Source organism: Cheilinus undulatus, linkage group 16, assembly GCF_018320785.1.
Source record: "Cheilinus undulatus linkage group 16, ASM1832078v1, whole genome shotgun sequence".
NCBI lineage: Eukaryota > Metazoa > Chordata > Actinopteri > Labriformes > Labridae > Cheilinus > Cheilinus undulatus.
Window position 1 is genome coordinate 24140439 of NC_054880.1, and position 24979 is coordinate 24165417.

The 24979-nt window shown below is 38.2% G+C and overlaps 2 protein-coding genes across 5 annotated transcripts; one reads left to right on the forward strand and one right to left on the reverse strand.

Moving 5' to 3' along the window:
• The first annotated feature begins 288 nt into the window (after positions 1 to 288).
• On the forward strand, positions 289 to 5967 carry mrps18b (mitochondrial ribosomal protein S18B). 2 transcript variants are annotated; one of them, XM_041809045.1, is made up of 7 exons: positions 289 to 369; positions 2233 to 2401; positions 2483 to 2580; positions 2716 to 2784; positions 3075 to 3141; positions 4146 to 4205; positions 4355 to 5967. In XM_041809045.1, the coding sequence occupies exons 1-7, from the start codon at positions 289 to 291 to the stop codon at positions 4555 to 4557; spliced, it is 747 nt and encodes a 248-aa protein (XP_041664979.1). In that variant the 3' UTR covers positions 4558 to 5967. The 2 variants fall into 2 exon arrangements, with proteins under 2 accessions (XP_041664979.1, XP_041664980.1); XM_041809046.1 differs by having other exon boundaries at positions 2245 to 2401.
• Positions 5968 to 5980: 13 nt separating this feature from the next.
• abcf1 (ATP-binding cassette, sub-family F (GCN20), member 1) lies at positions 5981 to 23915 on the reverse strand. Of its 3 annotated transcripts, none has more exons than XM_041809043.1 (27): positions 23754 to 23915; positions 22256 to 22302; positions 21842 to 21919; positions 21236 to 21365; positions 20165 to 20199; positions 19928 to 20011; positions 18547 to 18597; positions 18206 to 18283; positions 17592 to 17651; positions 17431 to 17508; positions 16909 to 17004; positions 15597 to 15719; positions 15310 to 15410; positions 15047 to 15132; positions 13970 to 14109; positions 13520 to 13668; positions 13360 to 13443; positions 12467 to 12591; positions 12085 to 12197; positions 11228 to 11402; positions 9900 to 9974; positions 9611 to 9681; positions 9458 to 9490; positions 8720 to 8888; positions 8425 to 8489; positions 8214 to 8286; positions 5981 to 6339 (listed from the first exon to the last, which is right to left on the reverse strand). In XM_041809043.1, the coding sequence occupies exons 1-27, from the start codon at positions 23812 to 23814 to the stop codon at positions 6173 to 6175; spliced, it is 2547 nt and encodes an 848-aa protein (XP_041664977.1). In that variant the 5' UTR covers positions 23815 to 23915; the 3' UTR covers positions 5981 to 6172. The 3 variants fall into 3 exon arrangements, with proteins under 3 accessions (XP_041664977.1, XP_041664978.1, XP_041664976.1); XM_041809044.1 differs by having other exon boundaries at positions 18553 to 18597; positions 22256 to 22305; XM_041809042.1 differs by having other exon boundaries at positions 22256 to 22305.
• Positions 23916 to 24979: the final 1064 nt, after the last annotated feature.

Sequence of the window (24979 nt, forward strand, 5' to 3'; positions counted from 1 at the left end):
GATGTAAATTGTAAGTATAAAATAAGTGGTCAAAATGGCGACTGGCAGTTTGTCTGTGAGGCCGTAATGATCACGTGATCGAAGATCAGCTTTCCAACCTTAAATTATATCAATATGAAAAAAACGCGACATAAAAAGTGAATAAAGGGTAATGTTAAGTGATGCTCTGATTATAATAACGATTTACAAAGTTGTAGTCTGGTTTTTAATTAATGATAAAGAAATAAAATATCGTGTTTGAGGTTAAGTACATGTTGAACTCTGACCTCTCTCTCAATGACAGTAAACATGGCGGCCTCCATGCACGCCGCTGTAAAGCTGCTGTGTCGTTTATCTCCATCAATTACTCTTCCAGTTCGACGATATCAGGTAATATATTTTGGCGGAACCATCGATCTACCTATTGGACGTTTGTCTCTGTGGGCAACCCTTTTTATACGGTTTATTATGATAATAAAACGAGATCGCGATCGCTTTGGCCCTCAAAAACGTTAGCGCTAAATACCAGGTAGAGTGATTTCACCTGAAATCCTAATAATGTTGTCAGGGAACAGTACAGTACATTTTACATCTCCTTATGTCTGTTATTAACAATTACCATATAAACGATCAATTAAAAAAACTGAGCTTATATTAGCATGGGAGCATCTACAATAGAGACTTCATATATAATGTCTATATTTCCGTGGTAACTATGTTTATATAATGTCTATACAGATATGGTTATTGTGTTTATATTATGGCTTTTCCTATGGTTAATATTATGTCATGTTTACAGTGAATACTATAATTTCAACTGTGGTCTGACAGAAGGAATGACAGCATTTATATTAAATAAGTGTAACTATACAGTATAGTTATGTCTCATAGTTCTATTCAGTCATCACAAAAAGTCCAAAGATTTTACTAAGTATAAAGTTCAATCAAAGTTTAAAGTCATGCCTTTGAGTAGTGACTGAACAGGCAGAAACAAACTGTGTTATAAGACTACAGTACTTTCTCATCAAATTAAACTACCAGCCTCTAGAAGGGCAAAGAAACAACAAACACAAAACATTCACACTCATAAGTCTCGAAATTGATTTAAAAACCACGTTCCTAAAAAAACCAAAAGCGTATTGTATGTTAAATTTATGCGGCAGAGTTTAACTCCAATAGTAGAAACACATTTACTGTTCATACCTGTTTCAGTTTCAATTTACAAACACCTCTAAGATCATATCAACCCTCCTGAATTAAAATGAGCTCCAGTCAGGGTCAGCGAGTGTCTTTGATTCTGCTCTGAACATTATTTGGTGAGGTACACAATATTGGATTTTTGCTGATATTTATTATTTACAGATTAATTTCAGCCTAAATTGATACTGATATTTAAATTTAGTTCAGACCTAAAACTTCTTGATACAAACTTGAAGAAGTTGAAGGAATGATGATGAATAAAGAGAAAGACTTCCTCTGACGTAGGTCATTTGGTCCTGACTTCACAGTTATTTGTTCATACAACCAGCTGATATAGGCAGATTTTTAGTGCCAAAATATTGGTTGTAAATACCAGCAGCAATGTTCATATTTGCTGATACAATTCGCTTTCTAAGCTAATATGTGCTGATACACTATTATGCTGATAATATCATGCATCCCTGATTGTTTGCTTTAAATTTGAAAAAAAAAAAAAAAAAACAGTTCATTAAACTTCATAACCTGGGAATTCAGAAAAAGTAGATCTGTGTAATCATAAAAATCAACCATATTGATAATGCGTAGGGCTTGTTTTTGCAATTTTACTGTTGAATTCGTCATTTTGAGGGTACATTCTTATAACTGAATTGATGACTCTGTTCAATACAAAGGGAGACTGATAGGACATATTTACTGAACCGAAAACTAGTGTGTAGTATTTAACATTTCTCATGAGGGAGAAAAGCTGTTAAGAGCGCACTTAAGCGTTCACGCTGTAGGTCGTCCCAGAATGTGTATCGCTTCCTGTACACGTGCATTCTGGTATTCTCCCTCATTGTGAGAAATTTATGAACATCTAGTTTCACACCTTATAAGGGGCCGCTTTCACTGAACTGAGTCTTTACTTCAAAACTAAAAGTAAACAGATACCATTTATAGATTGTCATAATCACAGTCGCAATGTTGTCCAGCTGATGATATTAATGTTGTTGATGATGATGATGATGGGGATGCTGATGACATGTCACTTAGCTGATCTTTACTACCCTTCAGTTCTGTCTACAGAGGTTACCTGTAAGGTTAGCTGTCCCAGCGTGTCCAGGTGTTCCTCCAGGTCGCTTTTACAGCAACTCTGCATCTCTGCAGGATGGAGAAACTGCTCAGGCTACAGAGGCTCTGTCCAGATACAAAGACAGACCGTGGGAATATCTGGACAGTGAAGGTGAGGAAACACAACTACCGTGGTGTAATCCTGTTTATATGTTAGCATACTAAATCTCATGACTCCCCCTCTCCCCCACAGAGTATGCAGACAGGTATGGAACCGGTACGGTGTGGGCGGAATACAGGAGGAATCACAAAGGAGCAATCCCTCCCCAGAAGACTCGCAAAACCTGCATTGTAAAGACTTGACTTTAATACATTTCATTTTATATATATATTTAAGTTAGAATATCATAATTACATGTCATGTTTTTGAATCTTTGTGGTCAGCTCAATGATTTAAAGTGACTTTTAAATGTTTTTTTTCTGCAGAGAGGTGATAAGATTTGTGGAAACCCCTGTCCAATATGTCGGGATCCGAATGTAATCATCCATCCCCAGGTGAGTTTACAGCTTAGACAGGTAAATCAGGTATCAATAATCACTCTAGATTAAGAGTTAGGTACAAATCCAGGTGAGCCTACAGCTCAGACAGTCACACCGTCGAGATTGTTGATATTCGTTAATATTTAGACAAGAAGGCTTGAGAATGTCTGAGTTTTAGAGTCCCGATTCATGAACCAAAACTATCAGAGTTACACATTACTTTTATTCTGAAGGAAACTTTTACATTTTCAGACCATCCTACTGAGCTAACTCCTGCTAAACATACGTGTCTACATGTGTTTTAGAATGTGAAGCTGCTGCAGCAGTTCATCAGCCCTCACACTGGACAGGTGTTTGATCCCACCAGGACAGGTGAGTTCCTACCCCCTTTCTCTAGCCTGTACCTGCTCACTTCCTCTCAGTATGCACATGCTTAGATGGAGGGTCAGCCAAAACAGTTGAATACCCCAGTGTGACATACAGCTGAATGATTTTAGAAAATATCTAAACTAATTGTGATTATTTTCACTCATATTGTCAATTAAATAAGAATATCAGTAATGATCAATTAGTGTTGAAGGGAATTATCATTTTTATGTAATTCTCCTTTTAATCAGAAAAATAGGAAAAGTAGGGTTTTATGTTAACTATTCTAGAAAGGTAACATACTGTTTTTATAGTTTTGTAGAGAACAGCATCTCTGCTAAAAAGGTTGTATCAAACTAATATTTGGACGCATTTCAGGTTGAATAAATATGACACTTTGTGTGATTTGAAAACTACAGGAGGACATGTAGATTTAATCTAAATGTATATTTAATGTCCAGTCTCAGGGCAGCGTGAGAGTGGCTTATCAAACAGTCACTGAGTCAGTAAACAGGTGATAAAGATTTCTGTGGTCATCATGGAGACGCTGCGTACATTAGCGTTCAGTTGTCACAAACTTTAACACATCAGCACACGTTAAAAAGCATCAGGATCATCCAGATGAAAAAATGAGAATGTTTAGATTAAAATCAGAATCTGAGAAAGTGTTTGATATTTAAGAGTTTTAAAGACTTAATCATCTTATAAATATCAGATTAATCAATAAGATCTTTATCATCTACTTAAACTGAAGCTGAACTCCTAAACCTCATCTCGTCAGACAAGCATACTTCAGTCAAGACGTCAGAGTTTCCCCCCACGTGGAGGTGTGGGGAGTTCATACCAGAGCTCGCTGCTGTATTTAAACCCTCCACATGAACCCTTGAGACAGTTGTGTGGTGTCACATGGAGTTTATTCCCTGTGTGGTAGTGGGTTTGAGAAAAGCCCCACATCACTGTTGATATTCAGGTCATGTGATCAAACTGATGGCTCATGTTTGTGTGCTCAGGTGTGTGTGTGAGGCAGCAGAAGAAGCTGAATGAGGCGATCAACACGGCCAGAGACCACGGTACATTACACTCAACTTACTGCTGCTTCAATCAATCGATGAATCAATATAAATAAAATATCTGAATATGTATAAAAACAATATATGAAATATAAATATGAAGTATATGATGTATTTACAATAACCAGGTGTTCATCCCTCCCCCACAGGTTTGCTTCCCTTTCAGATCGCATATGTGGACTTTGCAGGAGAAGATTACTCCAACTCCCATGATGCAGTGGGCTCCACTCCTTCTCCACCATTCCTGACCTCAAGTGGCAGCTGGTACAGCTGGTATGGTGAGGTCAAGCCCAATGAAATGGAGGTGAACAAAGTGAAGAAGACCTACAAGGCCTACCTGAAGCAACCATGACCTACAGAGCACACCTGAAGAGATAAAGACTGACGGAGTGTACCTGAAGAGACAAAGACCTACAGACCTGAAGTATTAAACATTTTAATATCGGTGGATGAGAGAGCAGAGGAACAAGGACACTTCCCTGTGGGACCCCTCCATTACTTCATACAGGGAGACGTTAACCAGAGTGAATTTAGACTCTTTTTTTGGTTCACAAATGTTAAAAAGGTCATGTCACAGCCATTACTTTATTGTAGCGTTTTAATCAGTCCCTTGCAATCATCTACATTTCTTTATTGACTAAAACTGCAGAAAAACTCCTGAATGTGTTGAAATTGTAAAGATACGTTAGCAGTGTTTGGTTTACTACTATCTCAACATTGCCAATGTATTTGCACAAATTGGACAGAAGTCTTTTTAGTCAGGAATGTGACATTTAAGCTACAAACTATTTATTTAAATGATTAGGTGTCACCTCTTTTTGCCTCCTCCTGCAGGCCTACTTTGACATTTTCCAAATTTCACAAGACAGCAACATTTGGGCAAAAGCTTGAAGCAGCTTTACCCTCTTTTTCAAACATTGCCAGCATGTTTGTCCAGTGATCTGTAAGTTAAACACTGAAAACTGAAACACTGCCAATGTTTTTGCACAATGCAACCCAAATATTCAGGATTTTTTGGTTAAAATCTAACTGAAGATCTGTTTTCTTTTTGATCCCATCCATCATGAAAGCCAGATGTTTAAAGCAGGCATGTTTATGGTTACAGTGGTTCGCAACTGGAGGGTTGGGAGCTAAAGGTCTCAGAGCTGTTTTCAGTCGGTCAAAAATCTGTGCCTGAGGAAAAACGGGGGCAAAAATTCTTCAATGTGTGGAAGCTTTAGGAGGCATATGTTTTTTGTTTTTTGGATGAGTAAATTTTGTTGTTTTTTTTTTTTTTTTTGAGCTCTCGACTTATTTTTCTGTTACCTTTATATAACAAAGCTGGTTTTCCCACCACAATGCCTTGTGCTCTCTAGAAAACAAAGTTTCCACCTTATCACAGTAAATTCAGTAAAATAAAATGTCTGTGTGCATGTCCTCCAAGGGTTGCTATAATGAAGATGTTTATGAACACATTTCTTTTGTCCTCGTTCCGTCCAAACGGGAACATTCTTGTCAATACATGTGTGGTTAAACTTTTACGTATATTTGGGTGTCGAGTTCTCATTGAGGAGGTGGTGGAGACTCCTGAGAATAAGACACAATGAGAACCACTGATTGAGACACTGCTCTCTCTTCATTTGATTTAACTTATGACTGGAGATCTTAAGGTCAAAGCTCCAACATTATCTGAATGTGAGGAGACGTGATACTGTGACGTCATTGTGTGTCTGTGCGCTCTGATGTTCATGTCTGTATATAAATAAATAAATGATTAAATGAATCGATCAGCTCTGTAACATGGTCATAGATGATTTATTAGTTGATCCTTAACAGATGTCCTCAGGTTAAATTGAGTCCATCACATCAGAGAGTCCATTGATGGATCCATGTTTGATTATTGATCAGAGAGAAACATGCTGACAGTTCTCAGGAGGAACATAACCACGCCCAGCACAGAGCAGGCGTGGTCAGATACCAGGCTACCATCATGGGTTGACCTTGTTGATCATGGTCTCTCCCAGCGCCTCCAGCACCTCCCTCTTGTAATCGTCAAAGTCTCCATCGATCTGGTTGATGGAGCGGTCCTCCACTACCCACAGCTGACACTGAGTCTCTGTGATGAGCCGAGCATCGTGGCTGACGATGATCACCGCTAGAATACGAACAAAAATGTAGAAGATCCTTCACTTTTAAAGCAAAACGGTAAAAATGACAGACAATAAAGGCCATTAATATTTAAGGTTTATCTGTAGATTTATTTTAAGTTAACCGGTAAACATGCAACATGATAAAGTTTGTTAATATTTAACAGTGATGAGTAAAAATATCTAAAGTTAATGGGTAAAAATAAAGCACAAAAAAGGTCTTTCATAACTAACATTAATGAGTAAAAATGAAAAGGGATAAAGGTCTTTAATATTTACAGTTAAGTAAAAATAAGTTCATTGGTAAAAAATGATGCAAGTTTAAGATTGTTAATAACTACAGTAAAACGATACAATTGAAACATGATAAAGGTTGATTAGTAAAAATATCTAAAGTTCAAAATAAATACCAAAAGTTCATAGGTAAAAATGAAGCACAATAAAGGTCATTAATATTGAAGGTTAAAAAGTAAAATTTCAAAAATGTTTCAGTAAAAATGAGACAGGATAAAGGCCAATATCTACAGGCAATGGGAAAAAAGGAAACACAAAGAAGTTAATATTTAAGGTTAATAATTTCATATGTCTAAAGTTTATTAGTAAAAAGAAAATGAATGAAAGATGGTAAATATCTAAAGTTAACTGGTTAAAAAGAAACAGGATAAAGGGTATTAATAATGAAAGGTAACTGGTAATATGAAACAGGATAAAAGTCCATAATATTTAAGGCTAAAAATTAAAAATGTAAAGTTAATTTTAAGTTAACAAGAAAAAATGGACATGATCAAAATCTTCTTCTTTCCCTGAGCTCCACTTGGGGGAGGTAAAGCTCCTCTGAGCTGGTTAAATCAAAAATTAGAGGAAGAATCCCTGCTGATCTCTCCTCCACACATGCAGAATGATGTTTTCTTATTTAATGTCTATGTTAAAGTCAGAATATTGGTCCATAAATAAGCTCATAATTTAATATTATGACATAAAGACAGTGTTTACATAGACCTAAGCATCCTGAGACAGAACTTAAGTTTCTCTGTCCCTCCAGAGGTTAGAGCCTCTTGTTGCAAACATGCTTTTTTCTGATTCACCTCTTGTATTAAGCCATAACTGCACAGGTAGTCAGCAGCTTCAGCAAGTTCATTTTGTCTTCTTATTCTGAATAATCTACTTGGGTTTCTTTTTTTCCGACAATTTATTGTAGGAGATGTTTTTACCTTGACATGTTTCGACTGTCATCTGCAGTCTTCCTCAGAAGCGTCAGCTGCCGCTGTGACGTGTCCTTATATGCTGTTCAGCATATAAGGACACGTCACAGCGGCTTCTGAGGAAGACTGCAGATGACAGTCGAAACATGTCAAGGTAAAAACATCTACAATAAATTGTCGGAAAAAAAGAAACCCAAGTAGATTAGTCAGCAGCTGTCACACACTGTGGTAAGGCTTTTAACGCATCATAGTATCCTGTTTTCAGATTTCTCCAGGTACAAAAATTCGGTTGATCGAAATTAGTTTAAGGGCTGACATCAGTTTCTGAAACCAGAATCTGTTTATATCTGCAAACATAAAACAGGATACTTAAAAAACAGATCAAACCAGAATTGTCAAATCCATTAAAATGTTCTGACATAATAACACAGATTATCTTAATAAATCATCAATAGAAACATGTTTAATGTGTAAAGGATGGCTGAGTGCTGTGATCAGGTTACTTAAGTTTTATCTTCATCAATCACTGACCTCAAACATGACCTCAAGTTTATTTAATGTTTTTAACTACCCACTGCTGATTAATGAATGCAATAACCAATAAATTATTTATGGCATGAACCAATTACATTGGTGTCTCCTTGCAAGCAAAAATCACTTAAGCGAATAAACATTCTCACCTCCTTTATATTCATTGATCGCCTCTGACAGTGCGTCAATCGACTCAATGTCCAAATTATTGGTGGGTTCATCCTGTCAGAAAAAAACACTGATTAGTAACTGATAATCATCAGTATCATCATCTATCGTTGACTGAGCATTTATCATGGCTTCATCATTTATCATACGAGAATAAATCTAATTACTGATCAAGAGGTTGTAAAGTCTCACCAGAATGAGAACGTCAGGCTGTCGACAGGAAAGTTCAGCAAACACAACCCGAGCCTTCTGACCTCCTGGAACACAGAGAACACAGAACACGGTGTTAGGAGTTATAGAACGTCATCGTACTCAGTGTGACTGGTACTAGGGCACCACTGGTCAAAGATCAAATCCCCCATGGGAGTGGCTACTTGGAGTGGTGGCAGCAAACAAGATCCTGTTGGAGAACACCAGCGGTGGGTGAAGCTCCCAATACATGTTTGCCTGCTTAAGTTCTATATTCTACCTCCAGTCATGTTGTTACCTGAGAGTTTGGAGATCTGGATGGTGTGGGCGTGGCTCTCCAGTCCAAAGCGACCCAGGCACTTCCTGCTGTCCTGATAGGGCAGGTTAAAGTTCCTCATCAGGTACTCTGTGGCCGCCTCCTCCATGTTCAGCTGGTCGGCATACTGCTGGTTAAAGAAGCCCACTTTCTGCACAAACACACATTAAAATAATGGGGTACGATTATCATGATCATCCCTTCATGGTTTCTTTTTCTGTTTTTTGCATATATGGCATTGCATTGTCATTTAAAACGGTGTGACAAAGGTGTGGTAAGGCACACTGGTGTGCCTTGAGGCAAGTATTGGTGTGCCTTGGGAATTTTTACAACTGTATGTTACTACTACAACTCCACAACAACTTTAGTTACTATAGCACTTGTCAAAGAGGCTATTTTGTATGGACACAAATATGGTATGCCTTGAGATTTTGGCCCAATCTCAGGTGGGCGAAAAGTTTGAAAACCACTGATTTAAAAACTGCATTTTGTTTTTACCCAGGTTATCTTTGTCTAATGTTAAAATTTGTTTGATGATCTGAACGTTAAAGTGTGACAAATATAAAAAAAAAAACAGCTGTTTGTTTGGCATCAGGTTGGCTTTTTATGTCTTTGAAACAACAAGGGGAATCGAAAAAAAGGAAACTGTCTTTAAAACAGAAATAATCAATAAGCATGTCTAGTGTCTAAATAAATAAGGAGTTTAAAACAGAGACTCACCAGACGATGGTTCTTCCTCATCTCTCCTTTAGTCTGAAACACAAACATAGGTCAGAGTGAATAATGCTCTGTGTTTAATGATTGAATAATGAATTTAAGTGAATAATGATTCGTGTTTATGATGAATGAATGAATTAAAATGTTCACACTCACAGGGTTTAGTTTCCCCGTGAGCAGCAGCAGCAGGGTACTCTTCCCTACGCCATTAGGACCCACAATACAGACTGAAGCAAGGATGAGCATGTTGTTATTATTATCTTACTACTGACACCAACAGAAGGCTATATGTTGTATTATTCAAACATCCTGTACAGTTTATAAAGAAGAGCTGAAAATGATATTGAGCTCATCAGTGATGTTCCTGCAGTAAAAAACCCTTTCAATTAAATCACTCTAACTCAGGGATTAACACATGAACACTAAACTCAGCACTGATACTCACTCCTGGAGTCCATGTCAATACCAAAGTCCACATTTTTGAAGAGCGGCTTCTGAGGGTCGTAGTAAAAGTCCACACCTAAGCACAGGTAGAGATGCCACGTTAGACTGTATTTACAAAGACACCATGTTAGATCATCATTATTGATGGGATTTTTTTCCTTGATTAGCTGGTTTAAAGGTGTTCAGAGTGTGTTCTAGAGATATTCCTTTTCTAATTTGGTTCAATGGCTATTGGGTTTAGCTGACTGGTGTATCATGAAGAAAACCCTTGCAGGTTAAAGTCAGCATGTCTGAGCTGAACGTGGTGACTGATCGCTCCAGTGGAGTGGTTATACAGGTGTTTAATGTGACGCTGCAGATGTACATTTTTATCTCCATTTTACCGATCAGAACACAGACCAAATGTGCTCCTGCTGTGCGCTGATACCACTGCTCTGTTCACTGTGGTTTATATCAGGTTAAAGAGCAATACAGCAGCATCGCAGGGGTCATTAACTGGAGCTACAACAGCCACTGCTGCATTAAATTTAAACAGAGCATTCAGGTCTTTGCACCCTGAGTCTTTTATTTTGTAAGCGCTTTTTTGGCCTGCAATTAAAACAAGCGAACGAAACACCCCAAACTCAAACCATCAAGGAGTCTGATGCATTTTATTTGCATTCACAAAATATTCATAGAATGTAGCGAATTGTTTTGTGCTGTGAAGAAAAAAAAAGAGTGATGATGATTCGTCCTCTACAATCACACTGGGTGCATCTATCCTGATGGACAGGGTCATATCGCACGAGCTAGTGCGTCATAGCACTAAGCCAAGTTAGAGAGATGGAGAGAAACTTTTTAATTGAGTCACGGCTATGTGGCTGTAAGGAAGAACTTTGGCACACTATCAATTATATTTCATGGTTGATTTCCACATAATACATGAGCAATTCACAGTGTTTAAAGTGAGTTTTCAGTGTGAGAGAGAGGAGAGAGGGGGTGAGCGAGCACCCGTTTAAATGACTTGGACTGATGCAAAAAAAGGAAAACAATAATAATAATAAATTAAGCCTGTTCTGAAAAAACAATGATGGACGAAAGTTTTGTCATCAGTGTGTAAACAAGATTATTATGAGATCGTTTTTCTTTTTATAAGGCGTGAAAGTTTTGAACGACAAAATTTAATCAGTGTGCAAAGGCAGTCGGACCGAGGTTGAGGGTCTGAAGGCATCAAAACATGATGTTTTTCTTCAACAGACCAGTAAAGATCAATTGCTTGATTAATTGATAACCTTGCTGATCTGACTTCAACCATTCAGCTTGATCCCTGCTGTGTGCAGGTGTTCTTACTGTGCAGGCCCAGGATGGGCGGGGAAAGCGGTGGCGGGTCGGGGAAGGTGAATTTGACGGTGTACTCTTTGGGTCTCTTCAGCAGCTCGGGGGCCTCATGACTTTCCTCCTCCTGACCTCCTTTCTTCTTCCCCTTCTGCTGCTTCCTTGTCAGAGCCTCCTTTGTCTGCTTCTCCTAAAGGAGGGGGTTTAACAAAAGTTCATTGAATTTAATTGAATTTTATCTGATTAATTTAATTACATTTAATTTGATTTAATTAGATAAAATGTGACTTAATCTGATAAAATTTAGATTAATCAGATGAAATTTAATTTAACAAATTTAGCTTTAATTTAAAATTCTATTTATTCTAATTTCATAAACATTAAGTCACTTTATTTTAATTTAATGTAATCTAATTTGATAAAATTCCATTTAATTTAATTCCAATAATCATTAGAGACCCAGAATTATAGACCGTTACTCTTCTCTGTGTTACACCAAACAAAATTTGGTTTGATCGTCATTTCTAATCTAGATCAGAGTCTGTCGTGTCGCTATGTCCTAAACACCCAAAAAAAGATGACAGCAATAGTAGGGAAAATTTATCAATGATTAACTCAAGTAACACATGAACATCTGAAATAAGAGGTTAAATTAATAATATTACTTTAGGGGTTCCTCATGGAAGTCTGCTTGGTCCTTCATAGCTTAATAATCAGATGTTACTGGGGTCATGATAACCGTTTGATGCCTTTGCAACTGAAGTAAGAGTTCAAGACACCCAGTAATAATTTTCATTTTAAAATCCCAATAAAGATAGTCTAAATTTTAAAAACACCCAGAGGTGTACCTAATAGTATGACAATTGACTCACGGCCTGCTTGGTGGACTTTCCTCCAGCCTTCAGCTCTTTGAGTTTTTTCTCTTGCTTGTCATACTGTTTCTGCAGCTCCTTCTGTTTTTGGACGTACATCTTCTTAAACGTCACTGAAACAGAAAGCAATGCAACTTTACAGCAGATTTCAGCAACACCTGGCACATCACAACTAAAAGGAAAAGAAACATTGGAGAAAATCATTTACAAAGTTATTAAAACAGTCAAGCAAAGGGCCACAAAAAGATAAAAAATAAAGTAAGTCAAATAAAAATCACACAACGACATGATTGAAGATTAAAGAAAGAAATAGCATACAAAGCCTTACAGAAAGAAGAGACAACAAGCACCATTTATGCTGTGATTAATAGAACAGACTCACAATAGTTTCCTCTGTAGTAGTAGAGTTTCTGGTTGTCTAAATGAACAATGTCTGTGCACACGTCATCAAGGAAACTCTGATCGTGAGAGACGATGAGAAGAGTTTTCTTCCAGCCCTGCAGATAGCTGAAACAATCAAACACATTTGATTTATTATATTAAATATTAAATGTCAAATTATTGTGAGCCCGACTGGTGCAGAATGTTTGCCAGCGGTATAGGGATCAAACACAGTAGCATTTTAAACCACAACATCAAGCCATCAGAGGGCACATCAAACAAAGTCACTAGTTAAGACAGTCACGTTTTAAACCGTAACACGAAGCCAGCAGTATTGACATCCAATACTGGGACCAGACAACGCGATCACTTTTATACCATTACACCAAGCCAGCAGTAAGGATGTCAAACACAGTCACCAGGTAATAATTGATGAAGTGACAGGTTTATTGTAAAAGTTGTTGATGATTCAGTCACTGTGATTTTACTGCACAATGGCAAGTCCAGCCATAGACTGATTGTGGGTGAGTTTGTCATCTGGTGCAATGATTCTTTTTTCTTGGAGCTTAATATTTCCTTCAATGGAATGTTTTTGGTAATGGATGCTTTCAAAAAACACTTTATAATGACTTAGTTTTAATGTGTCCTGAGTTGGGAATCAGTGCTGTTGTAAATCTGTTGTTTCATCTTGGGAATGCCAAAACTCCTGTGCACATAAAATTGACCTTTTAAGTCCTAATAAAGATACCTTTTAGACATGGTGTAATGGTTGTTAGAACCATGGAGATTACTAGTGCAATAATAAATCTGCTCTGATTATTAAACATAATTCAAAATGTATAATATATAAATATGTGAATGTGATTACGGTATAATGATGATTCTGTGTCATACTTGTTGAGCCAGATGACGGCGTTCAGGTCCAGGTGGTTGGTGGGTTCATCGAGCATCAGCAGGGTCGGTTCCATGAACAGAGCTCTAAAGGTCAGACAGAGGATGACATCAGACCAGGTTCATCCTGACTCACCTGTTTACCTGTCCGTGTTGTTCTCACCTGGCCAGAGACACCCTCATCCTCCAGCCTCCTGAGAATCTCTTTGTCGGTCGGTTCTGCATCTCTGGGGTGAATGACAGACCAGCCAGGATCCTACGAGCTTTAGCCTCAGCTGCCGCTGCCCCAATGACCCTCAGCTCTTCATACACCTGAGGGGGCAGAGCCAAAGAGAGGCAGGTCACATGATCACATTATCTAACCAAAGATGGATAACAGAGACCACTGACTAACACTGGTGAACTGATGTGAATTATGTCAGCTGACTTAACTGATTTCAAACATTTTTAAAACACCTTCTAGTAAAAATGTCACATATTATCGTCTTGTCTACTTCTATACATAATGTCGATGACTTCTGATGATGTTATCAGGAACCAGAAGCATCCTGTATTCTGTTTGACTGAACATGAAGTTGGAACCAGTGCCCCCCTGCTGGTCATAGACACTAACCTTCTCCAGCCTCTCTGACACACTGTCCTCGCCTTTCTCCAGCAGAGCCTGCAGACGTTTCTCCTCCTCCAGTAGCTTCAGACGACGGGTGTCCGCCTTCAGCACCGCCTGAACCGCTGGAGTGTCATCAGCCACCACCTCTGCACAGGGCAAACAACAGTGGGAAGACAGAGAGACGGGAGAGTATGAAGACACATTCAAAGACAGAATCAGAGAACACTAAAATAAAGAGACTGGACCTCAATCACTAACTGTTCAACAGACAAAATTTGCTTTATCTAGTTTTTAAGAAGATTCAGACATTCATCAAAGTTTTATTCTCTGTGATTGGTTCTTAGCTAAGAACAAAATCTAAGAAAACTCTAGAGAACTCTGGCCGACATTTGGGTGCTGATACAACAGGATCAAATGTTTAATTTAGCATTCAGCAGCACTCAAAATTGCCAGATTAAGAATGAATCAATCAGATTTTCTAATCCTATTTCAATCAATTTGACACCTTGATATAAAATATGGTCCAGTATTAATTTAAACATGTAGTGTTTGATGTAAGCAATAAAATGTTAAATTATGAATATACGTGAATGTGTTTTGTCGTTAGACACGTATCCAATACATCATCTTCATCATCAGCAGGTACATATGTGTTTAAACGATGTTTCATCATCCTGGAGAGTCAGGTGTCAGAATAAATGTACATTTATATCAAATCAGAGTCACTCTGAAAAAATGACCAGTTAATGTGTTTGGAGTATATATATTGTATTATCTCAAAGTGTTGGGATTTTTTTTATCTTTCTTTAATTTGGATGTCACTGATATCTTGCTTCTTCTCCTCTCACTACTGTGTGCCTTCTGTGTTTGCACACTGCCCTGAACCCTCATGCCCTTCTATGGCCACAAAGGGAGGTTTCTCTATGTTAATTAGCAGAAATGTGCAGGTGCTTCCAGCTTACAGTCAACTGGAATTCATGAACAACAAGCTGTAGATCCAGAGACTGATATAATACAAAAAGATAGTACAGAGCACAGACATGGCAGTACAGATATAGAGTATATAGATCATAGATGTGTCACCTTGCTCACAGAGCAGCACGTCGATGTTTGGAGGAATGCTCAGAGCCCTGTTGGCAATGTGCTTCAACAACGTTGTTTTACCTTTACTGAAACGACAAACACATTACCATGGTTACACACTGCTCATCACTGATATAATAATAACACCATGGTAACCAATCAGTTGATTATGATCTGAGAACAACCAGCAGGAGGAGTTTTTGATGTAATGTAATACAAATAAAAATATAAATATGACTATGAATATAAATGAGATGTTTTACCCATTTGGTCCAACCAGACCGTATCTTCTTCCCGCCACTATCAGAAGGTCGGCGTTCACAAACAGCTCTTTACCATGAGCTGAGATACTGAACCTCTCCAACTATAGAAAGAAATACATAATCAATCAATAAAAATATACAATATAGACAATATTATCCTTTATATGTCTGATAATAAAGATTGTGAAACATGTAAATGTTAATATGTAAAATAATAGATGACTGAACTTTAATAAATAGTAATGACGATGATAGTAATAATAATAATAAAAGATAAATAACTGAACCTTAATATCAGAGGCATTCTCCAGCATGGCCTGTCTGGATGACATCTCAGCCTGAGACACGGAGAAATCTCCTTCAAGAGCATTCTGAGCACGAACACTCGCCACCTGTCGCTCATACTCCATCTGTTAACATTAACACCAAAAAGAGATTTCACACAGGTCAGGTCAGGTATGGGAGCATTGTGTCAGTTCAGCACTTCACTGTGTCAACCTTGGTCTTATACTGCTCTGGCCATCTGATAGCCATTGTCCATGCCTGCCAGCTGACCCCTTCACAATGCATGATGCGCTTTTCCGAGGTTTGGTCCAACCCAACAGGTCCTGGGCACCATGTATACGGTAAGCTGGATCAGGCCTGGGAAAGCATGCCAGGGCCCTTCAGCTGCCCCTTCCCATCCCCATCATCCTGAGCACATCAGCATTAGACACACAATCTAACAACGATACCCAAAAATTCACCTGAGAGAAGTTGACACAAAGTGGCCCCACTGGGACCTCTCATTCAGCCATCATTCAGCGTCCAGGCCTTACAAGAATCAAGTAAGACCAGGCGGGCCAAGGACTGAAAGACTCTGACTTTGGCCTCGATGCTCAGATATTGGGAGTGCCAATCAACCTTCACCAGCAAACCCATCACCCCATCGCTCCATGTGCAAGACCAAGTCTAAGGTTGACCTCAGCCTCATAGATCAATGGATTACATGGCCAAGGCAGGTGAAATTCTCTACTTCCACACTCTCACCATTCGCAGATACATATTCAATGTAGCATCCAAAGCATACCCCAAATGCCTGGTTCTTTGTTTTGGAGATGCTCATTCCCAAGACTTCACCTTCCTCACTCGGCGTGGTAAGAGCCCCACAAGGACGTCTACAGTCTCCACAAGGATTGCAGCATCATCAGCAAACCAATCACCAAATGACACCCCACAGTTCACTGCCCCTGTTACCCTGTCCATACAGGTACTTCACACACACAGAGTATTATATTAGTGGATTTTTTACTTTTATAACCTGTAAGCTGTAATCATCAGGATTACAACAAAAAACCCTTTGAAATATTTCACGTTTGTGTGTGAAGTTTGACTTTTTGAAATAAATGACAGGGGGAAATATGAAGCTGTTTTTATGATACTACAATTTTTTGAGTTGCACCTGCACAATATACCTTATATTACATGCATGCAGTAAAGAATGAATACTTCATCTGTTCATAGGCACAGCTCTGTGAGTATAAATACTTTAAATATGAACCAGTAAGACAAAGGACAGCATCACATAGTGTTCACTGAGACTCCAAACACCTAGTGTACCTGTTTCTTCTTCTTCTTCTTCTCCTTCTTGCTGAGGTTGGCGAAAGGGTCGTCGTCCTGCTGTTTTGACTGTTCAGCGATGGCGTCCTCAGCGCTCTGACCACCACATGGAGAGAGGGAAGACCAAAATCAACAAGGATTTTAGGGCAGGTTTGAGTCTTTGTTGCTCCCAGGTTGTCTACTGGGCTGTTTATTTCATGTGGGTCATTAGGGGCCACTGCTGTTAAAGACATGAGTAGTTGGGGGCTCCAAAGAAAAAGGTTGGAAACCACAGGCTGACAGCACTCTACTATCAACAAGCAGTACACAGTAGTGCTGGGCAAGTAATTGATTTTCAATTTCTGTCACAATTCTGGCTTCCTACAGTCATGGAAACAAGAGAACAGTTATTAAACTATTACTGTGACACAGTACCATCACAGATAACATCATGCTGTATGTACTTATAGCTCATGTGTAGTTTATACTGTGAGTAGACAGAGGCATTAGCACATCTACCAGACAAGAAGAAGAGAAACGTACCATCATCATGTCCCCTCCATCACTGTCCTCCTCCTCTTCTTCATCCTCGCTCTGAGCCTTCTCAGCAGGTTTACCTTTCTACAAACACATTAGCACAGTTGTTAGCTGTGAACTTGAAACATTTTAAACACGTTAATACGAATCAGATAGAAGGATCTCACCTTCACCTGATCCTTCTTCACGTTTTTCTTCTTCTCCTCTTCACCATCCTTTTCTGCAGGCTGACATAGATTAAGATATTCAAATATTAAATATTGAATCACTTACATCAAGTACATCAATCAGTCTGTTTTCATACACATCTCCAAGGTCACATCATAAACAAAAATTATCTAAAAATGGCTCTTCACCCTGGTAATAAAGATGGTAAATCAATCCCAGTCAAACAGGAATACAGTGTCTGTCAGTGATACTCTGAATGGCCATCCTTGGAGACTTTCCCTGAACAATAATGAGCAAATGTAAGATATGATTATCACAGACACACCTGGTCGCAACCAAAAAGAAAATAACCTGTCACTGAATTATAACAGATCCCAAAACATAAGAGAGATGGAAGTTAACTGCTAAAGGGTGTCACATGATGGAGACTCAGAGCAGTGTAACTAATTTAAAGGTGACATAGCACCACCTAGTGTAGCAGAGATGAACACACTGCTGTCAGTAATGCTTCTTCTGCTGTGGTTGAGTAATAGGACCAGTTAAACATCCTGATGGATCTATAACCACAGACTGTGCTGTGGATGTTCTGTGGGTGATCAGTGTGTATACCAACCTTAGATCTCTGCTCTGGCTTCTTCTTTAGACTCTTCTCCTGTCCCTCATCCTCCTTCTCCTCCTCCTCATCATCAGACTAACAAAGAAACATTATCACAGCCTGTTAGATGGAGTAATGCTGTCTACAGAGATCCAATCACAACAGCTCACGAACCAAAGGAAGATTTAAAGAGACAGTAACGAAACAATTATCTGTCTGTGAGGACAGAGAGACTGAAAGGAGGAAACAGCCCCAGACAGATCAATCATTAACATTTTTATAAATGAATGAAATAATAATAAAAGTTAGTAATAGATGGGAGAAATTGGAGAGAGGGTATCATGCAGGAAAACACTCACTGTCACCTTCTTCAGCTTCGGTTTATTCTTTTTCTTTCCTTTCTCTACTTCCTGGACACCAGAGACACAGGGATACATCTATGAGGAACACATCTATGGCACACAGATCTACATCTATGAGGAACACATCTATGGTGCATAGATCTATGAGGAACACGTATATAGCACAGATTTACATAGCATAGATCAACATCTATGAGGAACACATCTATAGCACAGGTCTCAGGTATGAAGCAGAAGTCCATGAAACAGATCTAATAATGTGATTTGCTAACATTATCTCCTTCTTATCTTGCTGTTTCACAGGGGTCTGTCCTTACACCATTGTTGTTTTCTCTGGTTATTAATGGTCTAGCCATTTCCTGTCAAATTGTTCATACCCTGGTGTTGTCCTATGATGCTGACACTGTTACACAGACTAAATGCTCCCAACAAGCAGGTATCATTATCTCTGAGATGTCTGCCTCCTGGTGAGCCCTTAAAGATGGTGAGAATGATGATGCCCACTCAAAGATATAACCCTCCATCAGGTGTTCCTAAACAGTGCAGAGCTCCACACTGGGACTGAATTTTGTGATGTCTTGATCACCGCTGACTTGTCTCAACTTTTGAAGAACATCGTGTTCTCCACCCCCATTAAGCAAAAACATTAAGCTTAAAGCTAACAGTGGCACAACCACCAGACCACTACCTGAAGAGACAGACCACCTTTGGACAGTCTGTGCTGTCAGTTAGTCAGTAACATCTGGAACAACACACTCCCTGTATTACAGGAATGTCCTACATATGTCGCCTTCAAAACCCGTCTGAAAAAACTTGCTCAGTAAAAAATCAAAACTGCACTCACAGCTAGACAGATCTGCTGCAACCATAAGTACATATACGTTTACATGTTTGTGCTGTACCAATCTGCCTTGCACTGCATGTTTTAATTAGATAATTCTGTCTCTGTTCAATTCATGCTTAGATATACTTTTGTATGCTCATATTGCACCAGTCTGCTCTGTATATTAGAACTGTTACGTGTATTTGTGACTTTGTTTTGTCTGCATGTATAATTTTATTGTTGTATGCATGTGTGGGTAAGACACGTGTTTAGTTATCATCTTTTTACGTAGCATTTTCCTTCTTTTAAATAACTTGTGGTACTAGGCATGTGTGGAAAATTACTCCTTGCCCTTGAAATAGCACTCTATATCAGGCACTTTAAACCATGCACTTTATTCAACAAAGCTGACAATTTTGTTGTGTTGTTGTCTCGTCTCTTCAGGTGTTACCTGCCAATGCAGTTTTGCTAATTCTGGCATGTTTAATTATCTTTTAAACTTATGTTCATTAATGTGTATCCTCTGCAGAGATCTAAAGAAAGAACTGCTCTGACCTTTTTAACGGGTTTCTCCTCCTCTTCATCGTCATCCTCTTCATCACTCTGACCCTGACTCAGAGCAGCAAAGATGTTGCCACCCTGGAACAGATTTATTACACAATTATTACATGCTTATTACACATCTTTTTATATGTTTACATGCTTATACCATGCCTGGAGTCTGAGATTTCCTAAGTTTAAAGCAGTGTGTTTATTGTGGCATATATGTGGTGGTAAATTGTGTCATCAGACCTTGTTCTGCTTGTTCCCTTTGCTTGGCACCGTCACTGTGGACAGAAAATAACATCAGCATTAATAAACACTGATTCTTAATGTCCTATGCTTTATTTTCCCAGTGAAAAGGAGCATATTGACAACAGGCATGATTGTTTCAAACCATGCCTGTGCATGATAACCCCCCCTCCCCTATCCCCCTCTGTTCTGCTTTCACATCACTAACATTGTTCTGTTAAGCCCAGTTCAGACAAAATATTCAGGATGCGACGAGACAGTTGTAGAACATCCCTGGCAACAGCCGCTTCTGTCTGAACTGAGCCGTTCTGCTTGAATCATCATCTGATGTAGTTGACTGTGATTCAGCTTGTCAAGTCATAGACAGCTGGTTAAGGATGCTGCAAGCAAATTAATGTGAAAAAGGGAAATTTTAATCTTGTTTTGGAAGTCTAAAACTCTAATTTCATTAGTTGAAGTAATGCTATGATTTTGGGAATGATTACTTTCATCTTTTTTCTCAAAGTTTTCACTAAGAAAGTTGAGCCTGTCAAGCTCCTGTTTCATCTATCAGCTACACAACATGCTTAAATGTACAGCTGTTGGAGGAGATGGGAGTGTTAATGGGCTGAAGTTTCTGTGTGAAAACTTAAAAAAGATAAATGAAATCATTTCTAAGAGACAGATGAAAGTGGGGGAATAGAGACATTGTTTTGAAAAGACTCTCCTTTTTCCAGCTGTGCAAGTAATGCACAGACAAGTTCTTCTATATGAGATAATACATGAGAAAGTCAAGCTGCAGGAGCAAATTTTGACCACAGAAAATAAATTATTAGCACATGCATACATTTTAACATGACTAGAAAAGCATTTTTGATTTTCTATGTACAGAGAAATTTTGAAGGGCTGCACGGCAGCGCAGGGGTTAGCGCTGTTGCCTCACAGCAAGAAGGTCCTTGGTTCACTTCCACAATGAATTATGACATCACAGTGAATAACCAGATACAGTATGGAAAATATTGGGTTTTTTTTTGTTTTGTTTTGTTTTGTTTTTTTTTTACAGTAGGAACCACACAGCTGAGAGCCTCTTACCTGGCTCATCCTCATCCTCATCACTGGCCTGAACTGAGAGCTTCTTCAGCTTTGACATGATGTCCTCTTCATCGTCATCATCGTCACCTGCTCCTTTACCTTTCCGACGGTCTTTCTTCTTCTTCTGGGGCTGAAAAAAATCAGACATGTCACCAAAGATCTGATCCAGGAGGAGGATTTTAATAAACTGACCAGCTGATGGAAGTACGATTCATAGATTTTATAGTGAAAAGATCTGAAATTAGATTTTTGATCATTCTCAGTAGTTACTGATCCATGATCTCTGAAATCAGATGATCACAGGCCAATGCACACTGTATAGGTTTGTGTCACTTCAGTTCAAATAGGGAAGTTAAAATGAATAATTATTTTGCTAAAGTTTGTTAAGTTTATGTATTAGTTCATGAATACAATCAAGCAGGAGGCACTGACTCTAGGTTACTGATCAGATTTGTCTAGATGCACAGGATCTTTCTTCCTTTTTCTTTCTTTCTTTTTTTTTTTCAAACAGTTGGTGAGTGGTGTACTCAAAGTCCACCATGTTCTTCTTTCATTGACTTACAAACACTTAAAACATGTTGAACATGGGAAAAAAGTGAATGTTACCTGTTTACTGTGAGTTTCCTTCACAGGAGCCTCCTCCAACTTCTCCTCTTTACTCTCTGTGGCCAACTCCTCAAAGAACTATAACAACAATATCAGCAACATCATTAACATTAGCATTATAGCACCAACAGCATCTCTTCTTTCTGTGGCCAACACCTAAAAGAATTACAACAATATAAGCAACAATATCATCAGCATTATCAACAATATCATCGAAATTATCCACAACATCAACATTATCATTTAAACAGCAACACCATCTTTACATCTTTACTTTACAAGTATGTCTACATTTTCTCACATTACTATGAAAACTGATCAGAGTTTATCTAACCGCTCACTTCTTCTGATAGTAAAATATATGTTCTTTGATTCAGGAGCTATAAACAGATAGATCCCATGACTGATACTCACGCTCTTTTTGCCTTTCTTTGCTCCTTTCCCCTTCTTCACTGCTTTTTCTGCTGGAAGATAAAATCAACATTATTGATTTGATCAATCATTATTGAGCCATACATAGTGGCACAGACACTGTCACAATTGCACAGACATTGGGAACATTTCAATAGTAAAATGTTGCTGACAAAACTCTGGGGTTTATTTACCCATTAACCAGATAAAAAGTACAAGACTATTGTGTTCAAGTAAAAATACCGTTACTTTGGTTAAAATTCACTTTAAAAAGTAAAAGTACTGCTCATCAGATCTACACAAGTGAAATTAAATAGTATATCATTAAAAGGCTTTTTAAATTAATGAGTAGCTACTGATGAGTTGTACACTAAAATATGCTGTTTTTCTTGTTGTAGCAATCTCAAACCAGGCTGCTGAGGTAAAATCCAACAGCTGTAATGGATGTAATGTTGAATCATTCTCTCCTTGTACTGCTGACTGTTATGTGTAGTCAGTCAAACTACTGGTAGTTTTAATGTTGTTGACAGTTAGGTAGAACCTTTTCATTTTGGCTTTTAGTGTTTGTTTTTTTTTAACTCAGTGCATGATGCTTTTCAAATGTAGTAAAGTACAATACTTACCCCAAAGTATACTGGAGTAAAAGTAAAATCATGATTTTAAACACTACTTTGAAAAGTACAAGTACACAAGAAAAGCTACTCAAATACAATAATTTGAGTAAATGTTAGTTCCTTTCACCTCTGTTTTTAATCTAGTTGGGTTAAAGGTGGAACAAAGGTTTACTTTGGTTAACCTAGTTAGAATGTCTGCCAGTCTGATGGTCTATTCGTGACCTCAAATGTTTTAGCCCATATAAAGCTATGACGTAGTTTTTTATGAATGGACCAACATGTCATAGGTAACAGTAGTTCAGATGAGCTCTAAAAACTCATTTTAGTATCATATAAGTAGATATGCTTAATTACAACATGACCCGATGTAGTATTGGTGTGTTTCTGACTTTCATAATCAATCGTATTACATTCAATGATGTTAAACTGGGAACATTGAATCTGTCGCAGTAGTTTAACAAAATGGTCAAAACATTATAAGCACCAGTGTTATTTTACTATAACCTGTTTAAAATCTTTATAACTGTGTTTTCGGATCATTATATTTATTAATCTATTTTGGTGTTGACTCTTTGTTACTCTTTCAACACCTGATAGTAGCGCTAAAGGCCCCGTGTTAGGAGTTATGATGACTTACGTTATTAAAGGTTATTTTAACTAAAATCTGACCGTATTTTATTGCTTGTCTCTGCACCGATTTAAGATCATAGCTTTTAACATACATAAAAACTATTCATTAGTCTATAATCTTATTAATTTAGTTGTACAAGGTTCTGTTTATGGTAAATGCAGTCTCTTTTAAACGGTGTTCATCACAGTGCTACATTCTGGTGAGCTCAGATGCTAATGAGCCGGCTAGCTCTTCCTGAAACTTTAACGGTTTTTACCGGTAACGGGAGCCGCTTCGTCTCCGATCCACTCCGCTTCTTCTTTACTCTTCTTCGGCATGGCTGAACTTTAGCAGGAATTAACGAAGATTAATAAGATTAAATCTGTGATTCAGGCTGATTTGTCACTGCCTCACATGTACACAGGCCCACAGACCGGATAGAGATGATGATGACATTCTGCTCATGGCCAATCAGCTTTCAGTCCTTCTTCTTCCGTAAACATTGACGGCAGCTTCAATGTTCTCAGTGGTACTGTTGCCACCTGCTGGAGTTAACTCAGTCCTACATGTTAGAGTTTGTTAATTTATTTGTACATTATGTCTACGAACTTATTAATCCAGTCCTGTTGATAGAGATACGGTGGCCTATAAGGGCCACTCTAAAATCAGCAACACGAAAAAAACAACAACTCAGACTTATGACTTAGATCTCAGAATATCTCAGACTTCTGACTTTAAAAGGGACTTATTATACAAAAATTACTTTTCAGGTTTTTCTACAGAAATGTGGGCCCCTGGCCTGTCCACAAGTACCAGAACTCCCCCCCCCCACCCACACACACACACACACACACACACACACATACACACATACAAACACCTTTTCACCATCTGTCAGAAAATGTGTTTTAACACAAGCTGTTCTTAGATTTTCCCCTCATGATGTCATTTTGGGAGTTAGCACTGCCCTGAGTTTGGCTGGCCCTCCCTGCTCCTCTCCTGATCCTCTTGCTGAGAGCCACAGACACAGAAACAGCTCGTTCTGAGCTGGGCTGAAACAGAGGGGTTTTTAGGCGTGCAAACTCCAATAATGGAGTGATTTTCCACTATGTTTGGGGACCTCTGAGACCAATATAACTTTGTCTTAAGAGTGTAACATATGTCCTCTTTAATCTCAGAATTTTAACTTCAGTATTCTGATTTTAATCTCAGAACTGATTTTAATCTCAGAATTCTGACTTTAATCTCAAAATCATAACTTTAATATTGAAATATTGACTTTGATATCAGAATTCTGTCTCCAATATCAGAATTTTGACTTTGATTTCAGACTTCTGCTTTCAATCTCAGAATTCTGTCCTAAGCTTCAGATCTCTGACTTTTTACGCATACTTTGACCTTTTTTTTTAATTCTTATTATTTTTAACAAGTCTGACCTTGATCTATACATACATACATACATACATACATACATATATATATATATATATATATATATATATA

Coding starts and splice junctions, on each gene's coding strand:
- abcf1 (XM_041809042.1), bottom strand. CDS start 23,814: ATGCCGAAGAAGAGTAAAGAAGAAGCGGAGTGGATCGGAGACGAAGCG. Junction 13,444..13,519: donor ATGAGGGTGTCTCTGGCCAG/GTGAGAACAACA, acceptor TCTGACCTTTAG/AGCTCTGTTCATGGAACCGA. Junction 6,340..8,213: donor GATCAATGAATATAAAGGAG/GTGAGAATGTTT, acceptor TTCGTATTCTAG/CGGTGATCATCGTCAGCCAC.
- mrps18b (XM_041809045.1), top strand. CDS start 289: ATGGCGGCCTCCATGCACGCCGCTGTAAAGCTGCTGTGTCGTTTATCT. Junction 370..2,232: donor TTCCAGTTCGACGATATCAG/GTAATATATTTT, acceptor ACTACCCTTCAG/TTCTGTCTACAGAGGTTACC. Junction 2,402..2,482: donor GGAATATCTGGACAGTGAAG/GTGAGGAAACAC, acceptor TCTCCCCCACAG/AGTATGCAGACAGGTATGGA.